Genomic DNA, 19,139 nt, shown 5'->3' on the forward strand with positions numbered 1-19,139 from the left:
TAGTGTCTTAGTCTAATTTGGCATTTACCTAATATTTTAGCATTTTCAGCCTTCAGCTTCAGTTTTTAGCCATCAATTTCAGCATCTTCAGCTTTCAGCACTAGCATCTTCAGTGACCAAATTCAGCTTACATAATGCTATATACTCAGGGGCATAGGGTCTGTGGCAGGAGTGTCAAACTCAATTGCAAAAGGGGCCAGAATCCAAAACACACCTTAGGTCGCAGGCTGAACAGGATAAACATTTATCACACTCTAAAACTAAATTTTTTTAAACTTTGAAACCGTAACTTTTTAACACAAATATGAATGATAAAAAGGCAGGAATATTATTCCAGAATAAATCAACTTAAACCTGAAATAACTTTCAATATTTTACTCTCCATAAAAAAAATATCTTCAATTATAAACGTTAGAAATAAGCCCAAAATAACATCTGGCCATTAATAACAATAAAAGAAAATGATCTGGAGGCCCGGATCCGGCCCCCGGGCCTTGACTTTGACTTGTGTTCAAGGGGTACATTTTTTCCAGCATGAAGCAGAGCAGAGGAGCCTTTCAAATATTTTTCATCAGGATTGTACTGATTTGTGTTGTCTTCTGATTTTGCTGTAAGTCTTTTTTTCTCTCTGTTTTTTGGCACTCCAGCACCACAGCAAAAGAGAGAGGGAAAAATAATTATAACTGCAAATGTTGTTTTCCTCATTTATGTATTCTTGTTATTGTGTTGAAAAGCACAATAATCCACTTTTTAGTTATAAATTCACGGTTCTTATTAGAAAGAATAGCACTGTACTCAGACCTCTCCAAGTTGGTGGTGCGTTAAGACGTCACCTCAAATAGGCAGACAGTCCATCTGAATTCCTTCTAACTACTAAAAAACTATATAATGCAGGACAATTTAGTGCCCTGGATTTTAAAAGCAATTCAGACACTGTGCTCACTACTTTTTTTTTTTTTTAAGGGCAAATCATCACTAATTTCACAAAGTTGAAACCTAATCAATGTGAGCATGTTACAATGGCTATTTATGGATCCACTGTATTCTGGTGATGAAAATATTGATGGTTTATTTAAAAAATGTATTTAAATACTGCTTTTTGTGCCCAAAATGTTAAAATGCAGTGCATTGTGGTTTCTATTCCCCAACCTAGTGAGCATCAAGTGCACACGGACAGCATTAGCAAAATAGCAAACACACTATGTATTGCACTTGGTAGTGGCTAGTGAAGGGATTCAGACAGCCCATAATGCGTGTTGGATGCACCCAAGCTGTAAGTCTAGCAGCTGGGGGGGGTGAACCAGGAAGGAGGTCAACCAGGAAGTGACGAGATGTTGCAGTACCACAACTAACCAAAGAGACTAGTGATTAGAATCAGCAATTAGAATCAGCAATTCTCCATTGACTCCTGTGTTAAAATTGTCATTTCCCCTCAAATAAACTTCTTTAATGGCAGGTGCTTACTAGGGTTGGGCAACACTAGGAATTTGGGTATTGATCCAATACCAAGTAATTCTAAGGTGAGTATCCCAGATATTGATGCCGGTATTTTATTTTATTTTTTTATGTTTGATCATAGAATACCTTTGGAAATTTACATTCTTGTTTTTCAAGTGTTTTGTAATAGAGACTTACGGCAAAAAAAAGTTGATGAACAATATGAACGGAACTTACATCAAATGAAGATCATTTGTAATAATAATGGCATAATACAATAATAATAAGAAAACAGTAACTAGTACCATTTAAAAAAATGCACCAAAGCAAAAATGCAAGCATAACAGCACCACAAACATGGATTTAAAAAAAAAACAAAAAAAAAAAGCAGTAATAAAACATCAAAATTGCTGGTGAAAAAAACAAAACAAAAAGGCAATACTAACAAATATAAAAATATACATGACACAAAAAAAGATCTCAAATAATTTAGTTGAAAATTGTTATTAAAAACTATAACTGTTTTTTTGTTTTTGTTTTACAACATTTAGGAAAAAAACAGCCGCAACTTCCAGTTTTTCTGACTGAATTATTAAAAAAATTGTTGCAAGATTGTGCCTCGATACAGACGAGAGTTTCTCCTGTTTTACATATTTGGATGATGGTGTCGCGCAGAATTTTTGTCAAGGAAAAAGTGTACCTTGGCTCAAAAAAAGTTGAAAAACACTGCTCCTCAGGTATAAAATCTTTTTGCAGACTTTTCTTTTTTTACATATGAAAAATACTTTACAAACATCCATTAGAGGAAGGTGTGGTGTCGCAGCTCCACCGACAGGGGACAATATTTCACAGTTACGCAGCTGAGAGAATTTGCGAGAAGAAAATTCCGTGTTGCATTTTCATTGGTTCTCACTTAAACCCACATCTCCCCATAGCCAATGAAAGAAGACCAATGCAGTCCTGTGTGACGCTGTTGCTGGGTAGGTGAGACAAAACAACAGACCGTGTTGGAGTTGGAAGCTGAGAGGCTGAAACTGTAAGTGCTTTTACTTTTGAATCACAGATAAAAACGAAACAAATACGCCTATTACTTGACTTTTGTGAGGATTTTCATTTCGACTGGATCCTTCCTGCATGTACGCGGAAGCCTACATTTTTATTTTATTTTATTAACGTAAACGTTTTTAGTTTGTTGATGTATTGAGTTGTTCATCAAACTGGGAAATCGTTTGCATCTATACTACATATTTTAAAGAAGTGTGAATCGCATGTATGCTGTATGGTGGCAGTGAAGTTTCTTATCGTCGTGGAGTGACCGTGACCGTTGAAGCTTTCGCGTGTCAGCCATTGTTTGTCAACACCGGGACTCGGTGGGGGGAGGGGCTGACCGTCTGGAAGTGTCATCGACGCTGTCGTTATTCTGACTTCAGGTGAAAGTCTGTTCCTGTCTGGATCGATCACTAAACCACGATGGCAGCTGACTGCGAGGCTTGGCTGAACTCGAACCCCGTCGGTGAGTGTGGATGCGGGGCAGCAGAGCTGGGCGATACTGAGCGATCCGAGACCGGTCAATACACCGGTCAATATCGCCGTTATCGATTCCAATACTTCTAATATCATTCGTAAATAACGGTGGATGTGACATGAACCTCAAAATCTAATTGTTTTAATTGCTGTGAATGTTTTTGTAAGCTTCCCTATTTAAATTACTTTTTAGTTTTAATTATAAAGTTTATAAATACCACAAAATACAAGTAGTAATGTCCTGAACAAGCTGAAAAACGTACAAAAAGGGGCAGGAGAATCACAATAGTGTAAATGCTCATTAAGCATTCACACAACAAGGAACTATGATGAACTATGATACAGAAAAGTTTCAAACAAGAGTGGAAATGTCAATATCTTTAGGTCAGTATTGAGCCAATACCAACTTTGGATCAATACTATCAAAATTTAAGATCGATCTGCCCAGCACTTGAATTAAAAAAAAAAAAAAAAAAAACTACAGTCCTAAACATATTACCAAATGAAAATGTTTGTTTATAACAGCTGTTTTGTATTTTTGTTTTTCTTCCTTACTTTTATCACTCAACGCACACTTTCAATTCAGACTTTTTTTATTTGAGTTGAGGCCTACTGCCTAACACACACTACAGTAGTAAGAATGTTCTCCCAGAGTTTGTTATGTCAGACGACGGATGTTAATAAATGCCATTTTGGAGCTAAAATAACATCACCATAAATTCTACATCTGTGTTTGTTCATTTTTTATCTGACCTCAAATGCCTTTTTTCAGCAGAGTAAATTCAAAGAAGCTAACCCCACTGCCATCTGTACTTCAACAGAGGCTGAGGATCTCAGTGATTCAGTCTTATCTGGAGAAGAAGGTGACGGAAAATGGTCCGTCTCCAATAAGAACACCAATGAGGTCAATGGCAACTGGATGGTGTCATCCAGCAACAGCATCCATGAAGCTCGCCTCAAAGCTAAGGCCAAGCGTAAGCTGAGGAAAAACTCTTCCAGGGATTCTGGCCGGGGGGACTCCCTAAGTGACAATGGGGATGTGGCCAAGGGAAGCTCGGCAACACCCACAAGTCCCAGGAGTAAACTGATGGACAGAAAATCCCGCCTAGGGAAGGGCAGAGGTCTGCCCAAAAAGGGTAAGTGGAGGATCAGCTCAAATACGGGACATTTTCAGATTCAATTATGTGATTATAATATATATTAGCTCATGAAAAGGCAAGGAACGTTTCCATTTTACGAGAATGTTTTGGGTTTATAGAGTGCATAAACCCGAGTTTGCAAGTGGATGTATGAGAATGTAGCAGAGCAAGGTGACTAGCTCGCCCAGTCTATTTTCTACATTCACAAATACAATCTTTTTCAGACTGCAGGTTTTACATCTGCTCCTGATTCACATTCATTTGAAAAAGAAAATGAAGGGAATTTTGAGCATAATTTTCTTTATAGATGTCCTCCATCGTCAGAAAGATGCCACAAGAACATGTTCAAAACACAAGTTAGCCATTCAGACAGACTGGGGGCTGTAGAATGACATGTTTATGTACAGTGGGATGTATGTCAGCCTGAGAAGATGAGTCAGAGTCCTGGTGGACTCTGTATTTCATGTTTTGCTGTATTTCAAAGGTAAGGGTTCACCTGGCTGTAAGCCATCCTTTTCTACATGTCAACAACTGTGAATGTAGGCCATTGTTCAGTTATGTAACCATGTAGAGCCTTTTGACATGCTCTCCCCTCCCACACTGCAGCGCAGTCATTTGGCTCCTGTCTAAAGGAGTTAAACTAGTAAACTAGGACTTATATATATATATAAATGTATTTTTATGAAAAGTAAAATTTTGAAAGTTATTTAAGATTTAAGTTGATTTATTCTGGGATAATATTCCTGCCTTTTTATTATTCATAATTATGTTAAAAAGTTACGGTTTTAGAGTTTAAAAAAATTGCATTCTTTTTGGACTATTTTGGCATTTGCTAAGATTTTTTAGGCTATTTAGAGTTTAGCTAATATTTCAGCTACACGCTAGCTGTTTTGGCTAGTTTAGGCTTTTCTTTTTAAATTTTTTAGGGAGTTAGGCTAATATTTACATTCTAGCTGTTTTGGCTAATTTAAGCTTTTTCAGTCTTCTAGGATACTTTGAAGTTATTTTGTTATTGAAGTTATTTTGAAGATATTTTTTCAGCAACATGCTAGGTAATTTTGTTTTTTTTTTCAGCTATCAGCTTCAGTATTTCTAGCTATCAGTTTCAGCATTTTCAGCTACCAGCATTAGCATCTTCAGTGATCAAATTCCACTTACAGCATTCACACTAGCATTATCACAGGTAATGCTATATATCTAGTTCATAATTATGGTAAAAAGTTACAGTTTTAAAAATGTATTAATGTAGTTTTAGAGCGTTCAATAAACGTTTATCCGGTTCGGCCCGCGACCTTAGGTGGCCCCCGGTGCGATTGAGTTTGACACTCCAGCTTTAGGTCTGCTGTGGACAGAACATAAATGAAAGAAGAGAAGTCTCAAAAACTGAAGAGGCAACATAGATGACAGTAATCTTTTACAACCTGGGTGTGGCTTAAAGGTCTGGTGTGCCTCATCCTGAGAATGCATAAATGATTTTACTTTGAAAACAGTCTTCATTTGGGTGGAGACTGTTTGAGATTGAGGTGCTCTGAGTACACAGATCTGCTAACATGATAATCCACATGCAGACACAGAGGGATTATACTGTGGGATTCAGGGGCAGCCTGTCTGCTCATGACTGGAGTGCAAATGAAGGAGAAAGTCTTCAAATTTAAAAAAATACATTAGCAACAAGCCTTTTAATATATTCATGGGCTATTTTTTCATCTTTATAGTAATTTTAAAAAATGGAGTACTATTTTAGCAACATGCTAACATTTTTAGCTGATTTGGTATCTACTAGGGGTTTTATGCTAATTAAGAGTTGAGCTTCTATTTTAGCAACATGCTAATATTTTTGACTTATTTAGTTTACTGAGGAATTTTAGGCTATTTTGAAGGTTTAGCTAGTATTTAAACAACGAGCTAGCTTTTTTGGCTAATTGGGCATCTATTAGATCTATTAGATGCCAAATTAGGTACATTGTCTTGCCTACTGAGGTTTTTTGGCCTAATTTGGAGTTTAGCTCATATTTAACCAACACACTAAATGTTTTAGCTAAATTGTCACGCAGTAAGGAATCTTAAGGAATTTTACTACATATTTTACAAAAATTTATGTCGACTTCAGTGCCCTTTCATAGTTCTTTAACAAAATTTTCAGTCTTTTAGCAAATTTAACATTTTGCAAATAACTTTTGCATTTTGAGTAAATCCCTTCAGTAATTAAAGTAAATTGCGTCACCATTTTCAGCAAAAAGCTTCAGCATCTTCAGCAACTACTAGCAAAAAACATTCACGCCAGCATTATCACAGATAATGCAACCTTTCTACTTCTAATAGGAGTTTTCTTTGTCTTTGGTCAACTATTTTTTTTTACTCCTATGTCTGTGAATGCTTGAAAGGATTGCATGCACGTATATACATGCACAATTAACCACACCTGTAATAAGGTGCTGAAAAGTTTAATAAACGAGATAGTTGTAAACTGAATTTTGGGGATTTTAGGAGGTTGAGCAGGTCAGCCAGTGATCGAAGGATCAGAGGTTTGGTCCCTGTTCCCTGTTGTTGTGACCTTAGGCAAGGCACTTGCCAGTGTGGCTCCACTGGTGTGTGAATGTCCCGGTGATGGTCAGAGGGGCCGTACTGGCAGCCATGACTCTGTCAGACTCCCCCAGGACAGCTGGGGATACATCAGTAGTTTACCATCACCAAATATGAAGAAATAAAGGATACACATTGTAAGAGCTGGAAAAGCACAGATAAATCCAGTCCATTATTAATATTATTATTTAAAACCCTTATGGTCTCTTATGGGGTCCAGATGACCCCACTTTTAATGTAAACATGCCGAGGATAGCACAAGGGATATGAGATGGGATCTTGGTATATCCCGGTTTTCTCTCAAGCTCTTATTTATTTATTTTTTTAAATCATCCAAGATTCTTCAGACATTAAAACTGCTTCTGCTTTGCTAACAGTTGGTGTGTTTTGTCTGCAGGTGGAGCAGGAGGAAAAGGTGTTTGGGGAAGATCTGGAGAAGTTTATGAACCAGTAAAAGTAGATGAAAAGGACCCCAACTATGATGAAGACCAGGTAACAACAATTGTGCTGATGTTTTTGATCCATTGACTGAATGGTTGGTTTGAATTAAAGCACATCCAAACTTTGGTGTTTTGACAGGAGAACTGTGTCTATGAGACTGTGGTTCCTCCGCTGGATGAGAAGGACTTTGAGAAGACCGTCACCCCCATAGTTCAAGAGTACTTTGAACATGGAGACACCAATGAAGTAGCTGTAAGGAGTTTTCTCCCGTCCAGAAAGTAATGCTCAAACCATCAGTTAAGCACTTTTTTCTCTTTTTTATCGTGCAGGAGCTGCTTTCCGATCTAAACCTGGGGCCCATGCGGAGCGAGGTGCCGTCGCTGGCCGTGTCACTGGCCCTGGAGGCCAAAGCCAGCCACAGGGAGCTCACCTCCAGGCTTCTAGCTGACCTGTATGGAAACATTCTGTCACACGGAGACTTGGAAAAGTCTTTTGACCAGCTGCTCGTGGAGCTGCCTGATCTGGTCCTGGATACACCTGAAGCTCCTCAGGTGAGGCTGGACTTTAGGGTACTGATACTTGCTGACATTTTGACTGTAAAATCACACCTATCAGTGTTTGGGAATCACAGAGGAATCAAACATGAACTTCATCAACATAATTCCAGCAGATTCTGAAGGAGAAAAGCGGCTCAACGAACCGCTTTTCTCCTTCAGAATCTTGGAATTATGTTGATCGTGTTAACAATTAGAAAATGGCAGTAAATAAAAGAACATAAACACTGGAGCTCCAATGTTCTGCTTCCTGTGGTGTCTGAGGGGATGTTGTGCCGCCTGATGTGTTGGTTGGGAGCTGCTGAGTTCTGCTTGCATGAGGGTTTGAGCTCTTTCTGTCCGCCGACACACGAGGCCCGCCTATTGTCTGTCTGCTTGTAAAATGCAAGCACAGCAGAAATCTCTGAGAGCCGTTTGTGGTCTTTGCCCCTCACCCCTCTCCACAAGTCGGATTATGTTCCCTCAACCCTCTGTGGATTTAAAGCAGAGGTGTCAAACTCAATCGCACAGCGATCCAAAATCTAAAACACACCTTAGGTCGCGGGCGAAACAGGATAAACATTTACTGGATACTTTAAAACTAAATATTTAAACCTTTAAAACTGTAACTTTTTGATATAATTATGAATTGGATATATTGCGACAATGCTAGTGGCAATGCTGTAAGCTGAATCTGACCTCGGAAGATGCTGAAATTTGTAGCTAAAAACGCTGTTACTAGCTAAAATATTAGCTACATGCCAAATTATCCTAAAGAACTAAAAAACAAACAAAGATTAGACAAAACCAGCCAAAATGACTAGCATGTTGCTGAAAAAATAGCTAAACTTCAAAATAGCCCCAAGAAATGAAAAAAAAAGCCTAAATTAGCCAAAACAGCTAGCATGTAAATATTAGCTAATCTCAGAAACTCCCTAAAAAACTTTAAAAGAAAAGCCTAAATTAGCCGAAAAAGATAGCATATAGGTGAAAAAAAAAAGCTAAACTCCAAAAAGGCCTATAAAACGTAAAAAAAAAAAAACGGCCTAATATAGCCAAAATGGCTAGCATTTGGCTAAAATATTAGTTAAACTCCGAAACAGCCAACAAAATTAAAAAATATCCTAAATTAGCCAAAAAAGCTAGTATGTAGCTAAAAAAATAGCTAAACTTCTAAACAGCCTAAGAAACTTAAAAAGAAATGCCTAATTTAGCCAAAACAGCTAGCATGTAGCTGAAATATTAGCTAATCTCCAAAATGGGCTAAAAAAAATTCTTACTAAATAGTAAAATAGCACAAAAAGCTATCAGAATGCCATTTTTTAAAACAGTAACTTTTTAACATAATTATTAATAATAAAAAGACAGGAATATTATTCCAGCATAAATCAACTTAAACCTTAAATAACTTTCAATATTTTACTCTCCATAAAAATATATTTTGTCAAAATCATGCAAGTAAGAAATAAGCACAAGATAACATCTGGTCATTAATAACAATAAAATAAATGATCTGGAGGGCCGGATAGAATTAGCTGGAGAGCCGGATCCGGCCCCCGGGCCTTGACTTTGACACGTGCTCTAAAGGCTCTCATCATTCTTCCAGCCTTCCCCGTCTTACTGGTTTTCCTCTCTGGGTCTTGTATCCTTGCCAGTCTAGCCGAGGTCACAGGTCAGATGGGATGGAGCGGCCTCTTGTGGGCTAGAAGAATAGAACCAGTTCTTTCACGTTCCTAAATCATGAGCCAACGCAGCTGTAAACAGAGACCCTCGAGGCCCGCAGCATCAACAATCATTTCTGTGTCTGTTCTTGGGTAACTCCTCTAAACCGTGATCATTTCTCCTCTAACAATGATGTAAAATAGGTTCAAATAGATGCACTTTATCAATAATGAGCAGAAAACTGACAAAGGTGGTGCTTAGGATTGAACTAAAGTACAGTGTGTCAAATGTTTACCATTCTTGGTCTTTAATGTGATTTTAATTATTCAATATTTGTCTTTCTTTTCTAACAGTTGGTTGGAAAATTTATTGCGCGTGCCGTCAACGACCAAATACTGTCCAAGACCTATATTGACAGCTACAAAGGCAAAGTCGACTGTGAATATGCCAGGTATGAGATGATGTTTTTCCACTTTTTGCTTGTAATTTCCTTTCATTGAACTTTTAGCTGTGATTTTTTTAATGTTTATTCTCACCAAATATTTTACAAGGTAGAACAGTGTAGATTAAAATAAAAGAAGTTGAAGGGTTTCTTTTAACTATTGTGTGTTAATCAAGAGTAAATTTCATTTAAAAATGTAAAATTCATGGAGTAATGGATTGGATTTTTGCGTTTTTCCTGATGCTCAAAGCCCTTAAAGTTAAGGCTGGGTTGATAAAATCAGTTAATCGATTTGAATCAATTTAAGCCTAATAGATCAATAAAAATATAGATCGATTTAGCACATAAAGCTAAGGTTCGCTAGCTTGATGCTAACGTTCAGTTGAATTTTCCACAGGACGGCTAATGCTAACATACATACTGACTAAATGAACATCTTCATGAACTAACAGGCATACATTTTCCAAACTGCATCAGTAGTTGCCTGAATCAGTATGCACTGACTTTGCTTCTTCGCAGAAGAAACCTGCCTGTTGTGTTTGGATCAGTATGTTCAGCTGATGTCATTTGTTAATGACTTCCTGTTGGTTTTCAGGGCCGCGCTGGACCGAGCTGTGGTGCTGCTGAAGATGAGTAAAGGTGGACTTCGAGTAGACAGTCAGTGGAGCATTGGTGGAGGACAAAGACCTGTCACACAGCTCATTAAAGAGGTGGACTGCACATTCTTTCAGTGGAAGTGAAAAACGTTCAGATGTGATGATGGATTCTACAAAGGCTGAAGAAGTCGAGGCCATCTGCAGAGCTCCTCATGTTCTTCTGGATGCTCTGGTCTTGCAGGTTAACCTCCTCCTTAAGGAGTACATTTTGTCTGGAGATTTGAAGGAGGCTGAGAGATGCCTGAGGGATCTGGAGGTTCCTCATTTCCACCACGAGTTTGTCTATGAGGTACAGTACACCACCAAAAAACCTCTTTGCTGATCTGGTTGCCTTTGAGTAATTCGTGGTCTTTCCCAGCAGAGAGTAAAGTTGAAGTGAGGCTTTTAGCTCCCATCTATGGATCCCATAGATGTGGGTTAGTGGTTTTTCTGATCTGATATATTTATTTTGGAAAATGACTCTATTCTCTCCACCACATCCGACTCATTCTTGATGCATTTCTAGTCACTCGGACCAATCCCCAAAGCTAGCAAAGATGACAAAAGTAAACCTTTTTGGAAAAATTCTATTGGCAGAAAAGAAACAATAGAACCTTTGACTTTAAAATCAAATAAATCTGCATTAAACATCTGTGTTTGCTGCCCTCCTCAGGCAATCGTGATGGTGCTGGAGTCCAAAGGGGAGAAAACCTTCCGAATGATCTTACAGCTTCTGAAGTCGCTTTCCGTGTCCTCTATCATTACTGTGGACCAAATGAGAAGGGTAAGGCTGTTTGACATTTTCTTGTTTTAATTAGAATCTTTGTTTAATGTAATGATGTTTCTTTGTTCTAGGGCTATGAGAGGGTTTACATGGACATTGCAGAGATAAACATAGACGTTCCTCGAGCGTACTACATCCTGGAGCAGTTTGTTGAGAAGAGTTTCAACGTGGAAATCATTGGAATAAAGTTGAGAGATAAATGCCCTCGTCGGTAGGTGCTCACAGGTTCACAAACGTGTTTCTGAAATGTTTTCCACTTTCTAATTGGATTCTTGGTTTTTGGATGGTCAGAAGCCGGAAGAGGCTCGTCAGCGAGGGCGACGGCGAGGTTGTTGAACTTGAGCGATACTGAGACCTGTCTTTACAGCAGAATTCCTGGAAGGAGGAGGAAAAACATCTACGTCTTGCAGAATGATGACGTTTTCTCCTGTCTGTCAGAAGAATTCTGAAAGTGATGTTAGGTTTGATGACAGCCGAAGTAGATCCGTTTTCTTAAAGGTGTTACTAGAGAACATTGGAATAAGCTATCCCTGAAGTGCCACACCTCTCAGCATTCAGCATTTCCTTTTGTTGTGTAGAATATTGTTTCTTTTTGGGGCCCACTCCTTTGTCTTTACCAAAAAGCAGTGTTGGTAAAAAAAAAAAAAAAGTTGATTTGTGTTCAGAGCTTTATTGAATGGGGTGGGGGCTCATTTTAGCAGCTGGTATGCTGTGTTTGACTCTGTTTCCCTGCTGTAACCAGGTGTTCTTCAGGAGGTGTGACATCACTTCCTAGAAGGCTGTATATAATGTTTATTTTTGTATTTTGAGAGGAAAACAGTTCAGTCTGACTCATTGTTTCTTCATTAAACAGTTCATTATGGAAAACTGTCTGTGTCCATATTCAAAAACACACTACAGTGTCACAGCTTCACAAAGACAACACATTTCAATGCAACAGTAACATCAGTTACAGTCATAAAACAACAGATCGGGTGATTAAAGGTGGACAAAAACGCATCTAAACTTGTGAGGACTGGTCCCTGCACCCCCATGCCAGTCTGATCACTCTGGCCCCACCTACAGGACAGAAGCCCTTAGCGCAGCCTGACATTGCTTGCTCTGCTTTGTCGCCCCCTTTGGGTCATCTACTGCACTTGCTCTTTCATGGCCTCTTCCTGTTGTCTAATGGCCTCCTGGGCCTCCATCTGCATCTTCTCCAGTTTCTCCAGCGTGACAGACTTGAGCGGGAGCAACTTTGGTTTACACAGAACCATGGTTGGAACGTCTTCCATGGAAAGTTGCCCTAGGGGTGGTACCAGAGAAAAGAGAAATCTTCATCATGTGCGGCAAACAGCCTCAGATTAAAGTAAGACAACACATTCTCACTCCCAAGTCGTCACACACTGACGTTGGGTTCAGGACAATCCACGTCACTTTTTTACTTTTTGGTTGTCCCCAAGTGGTCGTTTCTCAATGTACTGGCTGTTCCCATTAAATCACGGGTCCCCGACCTCCGGGCCGCGAACCAGAACTAGTCCAGTCCCACTATGTATGGTGAACCAGTACCCAAACCGACATCAGCCGAAATGCAGGACAGTACTAGATGAGTACTGGATGCGTCCTGAGGACCAGTGCACATCCTGTACCGTGTCCCGTCAATATGTGACGAGTGGGGAGTGAGAATGTGTTGAATAAGATCCATCTACACTAGCTTACTATTTATTACAGCAATTCCATTCACATCATAATTTGCGGTTGCTTATCCAATTCATAGTCAACACTGGGTTGTTTTAAACAATAAGACCAGCTCAGTGGCCTTGTGGTCCTGAGATTGGAAGGCCGTGGGTTCGAATCCCGGAGGAGTCATACCAAAGACTGTAAAAATGGGACCCAGTGCCTCCCTGTTTGACACTCAGCACTAAGGAGCTGGACAGGGGGGTTAAACCACCAAATGGTTCCTGTGTCTGCAGCTCACCGCTCCCCGGGGGATGGGTCAAATGCGGAGAACAAATTCCACACAGCTAGGGGTGCGACAAATAGTGGGACTTTAACTTTAATACAATATGATCCCATTCACAGACTTAAAATTGATCTAGACCAGCAGTCTGTAACCTGCAGCTCCAGATCCACATGTGTCTCTTTTATCTCTCCATGGTGGCTCCAAACATAAAATAATTCATAGAGACTGCTGATCCAGACATGTCGACCGTCAGAGTCAGCAGCTCCTGATAATGACTGACTAACCAAAACTACCTAAAGAAAACAAATAAACAAAGCCTGAAAACTAAGACTACCAAGATCCAAACTAAAATAACAAAACCCAGCAGAGTAAGACTTCTGAGGACGAAAAAATAAGTAAAAGAAAAATAAAATTGCAATTACTTAAAGTAAAGATTACTTAATTAGCATTTATTTATAAAACGTATAAATTTATTTAGAAGGGTCCTTAACCGAACATCAATATATGAGGTTCACATAGATGATAAACTATGTAGGTTTTTACATCCTGTTGACCTGAAGACGTCTTGTTTGATCAACTCTACCTCCAGAATGAACAGATTTTATATCCAAAGAAAAACTTTGGTAAAAAGTTTGATCTTTTATGAGTTAAAAGTACACATTGTCTTATGCTGCACAACATTGGTTAGTAGCTGCACTGAGATGATCCTGTTTGGCACAGAGCATCTTTTATTTTGAAAATCAGTTATTTGAGCTTCTGTCAAATGTACAAAAAATATATATAAATACATTTTTTTTAAATCACATTTTGAGAGACTCTAGATTCCTTTTATACTTTTGCCAAAAAAATACATAATTCATATTTATTTATAAATGTATAAATTTAATGTAAAATATTGAAAGTTATTTAAGATTTAAGTTGATTAATTCTAGAATAATATTCCTGCCTTTTTATTATTCATAATTATGTTAAAAAGTTACAGTTTTAAAGGTTTAAAAATTGTCATTCTGCTAGCTTTTTGGAATATTTTGGCATTTACTAAGATTTTTTAGGCTATTTTGGAGTTTAGCTAATATTTTAGCTACATGCTAGCTGTTTTGGTTAATTTACGTTTTTCTTTTCTATTTTTTAGGCTGTTTAGAGTTTAGTCCTTTAAGGCTAATTCGGCATTTAGCTGATATTTTAGCTACCTATCAGCTTCAGCATTTTCAGCTTCAGCATTTTTAGGTACGGTATTCATTTTAGCATTTTCAGCTATCAGCACAGCAGTAGCATCATCAGTGGATAAATTCAAATATAGCATTCACACTAGCATTGTTGCTGGTAATACTATATATCTAGCTCATAATTATGTTAAAAAGTTACTGTTTTAAAGTTTTAAAATGTAGTTTTATAGTCTTCAATAAATGTTTATCCTGTTTGGCCCGTGACCTAAGGTGTGTTTTAGATTTTGGGCCCCTGTGCGATTGAGTTTGACACTCCTGCTTCAATGTGATTTCCATATTTTTTTACATTATGTCTCTCACAGTGGACATGCAACTAAGATGAACATTTCAGACTCCTCCTTGATTTCTAAGTGGGAGAACTTGCTAAATCACAGGCTGTTCAATTACTTATTTGCCTCACACTGTAATTATCTGGTACTGAAAAGTGCAGGTGAAGTTTTCCAGATTGTTGTATTTTCTAATTTTGATAAAATCGATTTCTTTCGTTTTGAAACATTTTAATGGTATAGCTTACGTCACTTTGATTTGATTAACCACTAGCCTAATGATCTGCTTGGATTGTTGGAATATAAGTATTAAGTCGATGAATCGTTAGACCCCTAATCTGTACTGGTAAAAACATTTTCAGCCTTAGAGATAGAGCTGCTGTCACTGCAGCACAACACTAATGACGTTTCTTCCCAGGAGCGTGCTATGCTCTGGTTTTCACATCGTTATAACCTCTGACAGGAGGATAATGTGGTCCGTGCTCGATTATGTCTCTTTCATGCATGTGTACAGTCACAGCTCAACAGACTGAGAGCTGGAAGCATCAGTGTGGTGCAACCTTTGAGCTGCAGACGTTTTTGTGACCACCGCTGTCAAAACCACAGAGCACAAACCTTGTTTAGGCAGAACTTCTCTGAACACTGACTTCACTTCTGGCATGGTGTCTGCAGGATGTGAGCTGAAAGGTAAGAAACCATGGGTTACTTTGACTCATCAATAATCCAACTAATGTGCTGTTATAGAATCAGAGTCATTTAATCCACATGAATTAACTGTTTTAATCCAACATTTCTCTGAGACTTTATATTAAAAATGAAAGAAACAGAAAACAACATTTAAATGGAACATAATGGAATGAAAACCCTCAGGAAAAAGTAGTCTACTTAAGTGTACTACAGTTATACTTTGTCTATATTAAAAGTAAGGGAGCATACTTGAAGTTTACTTTTAATTGTCTCTATACATTTGCTAATGCAGGGTTGGACCGTCTTTTGCCTTCAGAACTGCTTTTATCCCTGGTGGCATAGATTCAACAAGGTTCCATAGTGACATGGCAGCATCACACAGTTGATGCAGACATGTCGGCTGAACATCCATGATGACCATCAACCATATCCTAAAGATGACCTATGACAAGGGTGTCAACCTCAATCACACAAGGAGCCAGAATCCAAAACACACCTTAGGTCGTGGAACAAACGGGATAAACAATTACTGAACACACTAAAACAAACATTTTAAAACTGACTTTAACATAATTATGAACTAGATATATAGCATTACCGGTGATAATGCTTGTGTGAATGCTGTAAGCTATTTTCATGCCAAAAAATAGACATAATTCATATTTATCGTTTAAAATAAAGAAGGTCATGAATGCAAATCCAAATTTCCTAAAGGCTAAACTAAAACTCTGCGGCTCCTTCGAGGTTTTGACCCGTAGAACACGAGTCTGTTAAAGGTTCTGACCTCTGGTCTGGACCATGTCTGCACGCTTGAGTGGATTCAGTTGCTGTCATGTGATTGGCTGATTGGAAATAAGCTTTGAGGAGCAGTTAGACATGTCAAGTGCTCGGTGAGTGAGTGTATGTTATAAACTTAAAATGTTACGCTTTAGTCTGCAGAAGCATTCATATACCTAGACCAGGCATGTCAAACATACGGCCCGCGGGCCGGACCCGGCCCATTGGATGATTTAATCCGGCCCGTCATAAATTTCTGAGTATGTCAAAAAAAGAAGCGAGTCACTAGCTCATTTCTATCAAAAGTTATGATTTTTTTAAAATAAATACAAACCAAATGCTCCCTCCGGCCGCTAGAGGGCAGTAAATGTGTTAAAGAGCTCACGTCCAGCATGCGGCACTGACACGAGTTAGTACCAGGCGTCCGAAGGCACCGGATCGTCCAGATTTGGATAAATATAAAGACAACATAACAGATTTGCTGCGAGAGTTTGAGCGGAGGTTTCAGGTTTTCAGTGAACTTGAGAACAAATTCGGCTTTTTTCGCTCGCCATTTACAGTGAAGCCTTCTGATGTGCCAGCTGACATTCAGCTCGAGCTTATTGACTTGCAGTGCGATTCCGCTATGAAGGATAAATTTGGGTCCGTGGGATTGGATACGTTTTATCAGTATCTTGTGCCAGGTTACCCCAAATTAACAGCCGTGGCTGCAAAGGTTCTCTCCATGTTTGGGACTACTTATCTTTGTGAACAGGTGTTCTCTGTGATGAACAATAATAAAACAAAGCAGCGCTCAAGGTTAACAAATGAACACTTGAATGACATTGTTAAATGTGCTGCTACTCAGGATTTGACACCTGATATCGACGCACTTGTAAAGGCAAAAAGATGCCAAGTTTCAGGAGCCAGCAGCAGCAAGTAGACTGCAGGAGTGCAGTGAGAGAGAGAAAAAAGTGTGATGACATGACATTTGTTTGCACTCATAAATACAGATCATTAAAAATAAGATTAATCTGGTTTCATATTAAAGACAATTAATATTTTGCAGTATATTCTCAGCTTCAGTAGGCCCAGCCTAGTAGTTTGAGCTGATGTAGTCTAATCTTATTGCCCATGCACTGCTAAAACTTTTATTTTGTATTTTTATTTATTATTATATATTTTTATTTATTATTATTTCAAAGCAGTATGATAATTAAGGAAAAACATTTTTTTCATAGCTCCCACTTGAGTTTGTTTAGTGTGGTGAGCTGGTTCAGGTGTAGAACTGCATTCACTCAACTGTTAAAATAAACCAGTTGTTAACACATTCAATGCCAAACATGAAAATCATTTTTTTCTCCATTGTTTGTGAATAAATGTGTTGTGCTTAGAACAGATCCCTTGTCATCCGTGATTATATGTAGGGTAGGCTACAAATTTAGGCTGAATGATAAAGCATAGTACTGAAAAACAAAGCTAAATAGTTGGAGTTGACATTCTTTTACTGATCCGGCCCACCTGAGAACAGAAAGTCTGGATCCGGCCCCAGAGCCAAACTGAGTTTGACATGCCTGACTTAGACCTTAACAGCCTATGGTATACTTGCTTATGTCATGTACACTTCATCAGATAAACTTCGAGTGTAGCTCTTCTTGTTGGGGAACACCAGCAGCAGAATTCTCCTGATCACTGAATGCTCCGCACATCCGCTGCGTCTGCCCGCAGATTGCGCAGCTTTAACTTCTACGTTCCATCCCTGCTCCCGCCAGTCTGTTCCGACAGATCTGGATCATCTCAATCCCATAATCTAGAGCAGCGGTGACCCACGGAGGTCCCGCTGAATCCACCCAGCTTTCGCGCGCATCTCAACGTGCATCACACAGACTCACGGCTTCAGTCCACGCAGACTGTCCAAACACAGCACGAGGCAGGGTTCACTTCAGTCCGGAGAAACCTTCAGAGCTGCGGCTCAGCACCGTCGCCAGGCCAACGCTCAACGCTTCCGCCAAAGTCACGTGACTTTCCTCTGCGGTGTCACGCAACTGCAGCGCTGCGGGGACGGCAAGCCAAAGGGGTCAATATTGACCTGGAAAAGCGCCTGCTGTTGGTGAGCTTTCTGAGCTGGAATTGAGATGTGATCTTCTCCCGCAGACCTCAGAGCTTCTATGTTTGGCGGATGAAGCCTTTCAATCTGCAGGTTAGAGGCTGATCGAGAAGATCTTGATGATGCAGACGTCAATGTTCTTAATGAATGAATAGTTGAATACTTCCAGGAACAACTGCTAGACCCGGGATGTCAAACTCAATCACACAGGGGACCAAAATCCAAAACACACTTTAAGTCGAACAGGATAAACATTTATTGAACACTCTAAAACTACATTTTTAAAACTTTAAAACCATAACTTTTTAACATAGTTATGAACTAGATATATAGCATTACCTGAGATAATGCTAGTGTGAATGCTGTAAGCTGAATTTGGCTGCCAAAGATTCTGAAATTGATAGCTGAAACCACTGAAGTTAATAGCTCAAAATCCTGAACCTGATACCCAGCTAAAAAAATAGCTAAATGCCAAATTAGCCTAAAAAATGCAGGGTTTTCCAAAACAGCTAGCATGTAGCTGAAAAAATATCTAAACTTCAAAACAGCCTAGAAAGCTGAGAAAAACCTAAATTAGCAAAACAGCTAGTATGTAGCTGAAATATTAGCTAAACTCCAAAATAGCCTAAACAACCAGTAAATGCTGAAATAGTTCAAACAGCTAGCAGAATGTCAATTTTTGAAACTTTAAACCGTAATTCTTTAACATAATTATGAATAATAAAAAGGCAGGAATATTATTCCAGAATAAATCAATTTAAAACTAAAAAAACTTTCAATATTTATTCTCCATAAAAATATATTTTATCAAAATTATACAAGTTAGAAATAAGATCAAGATAACATCGGGTCATTAATACCAATCAAATAAAAGGATCCAGCCCCTTGGGCCTTGACTTTGACACGTGTGCTAAAGTTATTCTGATATCAGTGTAAAAGGGTCTTCTTTTCCTTTGGGCTTTTCCCTTCAGGGGT

General features: G+C 38.7%; 2 protein-coding genes across 2 annotated transcripts in view; both read left to right on the plus strand.

Annotated features, from left to right (window-relative positions):
- Positions 1–2,318: 2,318 nt before the first annotated feature.
- On the plus strand, positions 2,319–12,047 carry pdcd4b (programmed cell death 4b). The gene is made up of 12 exons (XM_024259427.2): positions 2,319–2,473; positions 2,868–2,950; positions 3,783–4,097; positions 7,081–7,175; positions 7,263–7,376; positions 7,454–7,675; positions 9,673–9,770; positions 10,357–10,471; positions 10,599–10,706; positions 11,070–11,180; positions 11,252–11,391; positions 11,472–12,047. The coding sequence occupies exons 2-12, from the start codon at positions 2,908–2,910 to the stop codon at positions 11,530–11,532; spliced, it is 1,422 nt and encodes a 473-aa protein (XP_024115195.1). The 5' UTR covers positions 2,319–2,473; positions 2,868–2,907; the 3' UTR covers positions 11,533–12,047.
- A 5,890-nt stretch (positions 12,048–17,937) lies between these two features.
- Positions 17,938–19,139, plus strand: part of shoc2 (SHOC2 leucine rich repeat scaffold protein) — a 38,749-nt gene continuing 37,547 nt past the window's right edge. The window contains exon 1 of the mRNA XM_024259426.2: positions 17,938–18,257. The gene's annotated coding sequence lies outside the window, so the exon portion shown is untranslated. The remainder of the gene's footprint in view (positions 18,258–19,139) is intronic.

Source organism: Oryzias melastigma, linkage group LG1, assembly GCF_002922805.2.
Source record: "Oryzias melastigma strain HK-1 linkage group LG1, ASM292280v2, whole genome shotgun sequence".
Taxonomy (NCBI): domain Eukaryota; kingdom Metazoa; phylum Chordata; class Actinopteri; order Beloniformes; family Adrianichthyidae; genus Oryzias; species Oryzias melastigma.

Excerpts from the sequence above, each read along its gene's own strand:
- pdcd4b (XM_024259427.2), top strand. The coding sequence starts at position 2,908 with ATGGCAGCTGACTGCGAGGCTTGGCTGAACTCGAACCCCGTCG. Across the intron at positions 4,098-7,080 it reads CAGAGGTCTGCCCAAAAAGG|GTGGAGCAGGAGGAAAAGGT; the intron begins GTAAGTGGAGGA and ends TTTTGTCTGCAG. Across the intron at positions 7,176-7,262 it reads CCAACTATGATGAAGACCAG|GAGAACTGTGTCTATGAGAC; the intron begins GTAACAACAATT and ends GTGTTTTGACAG.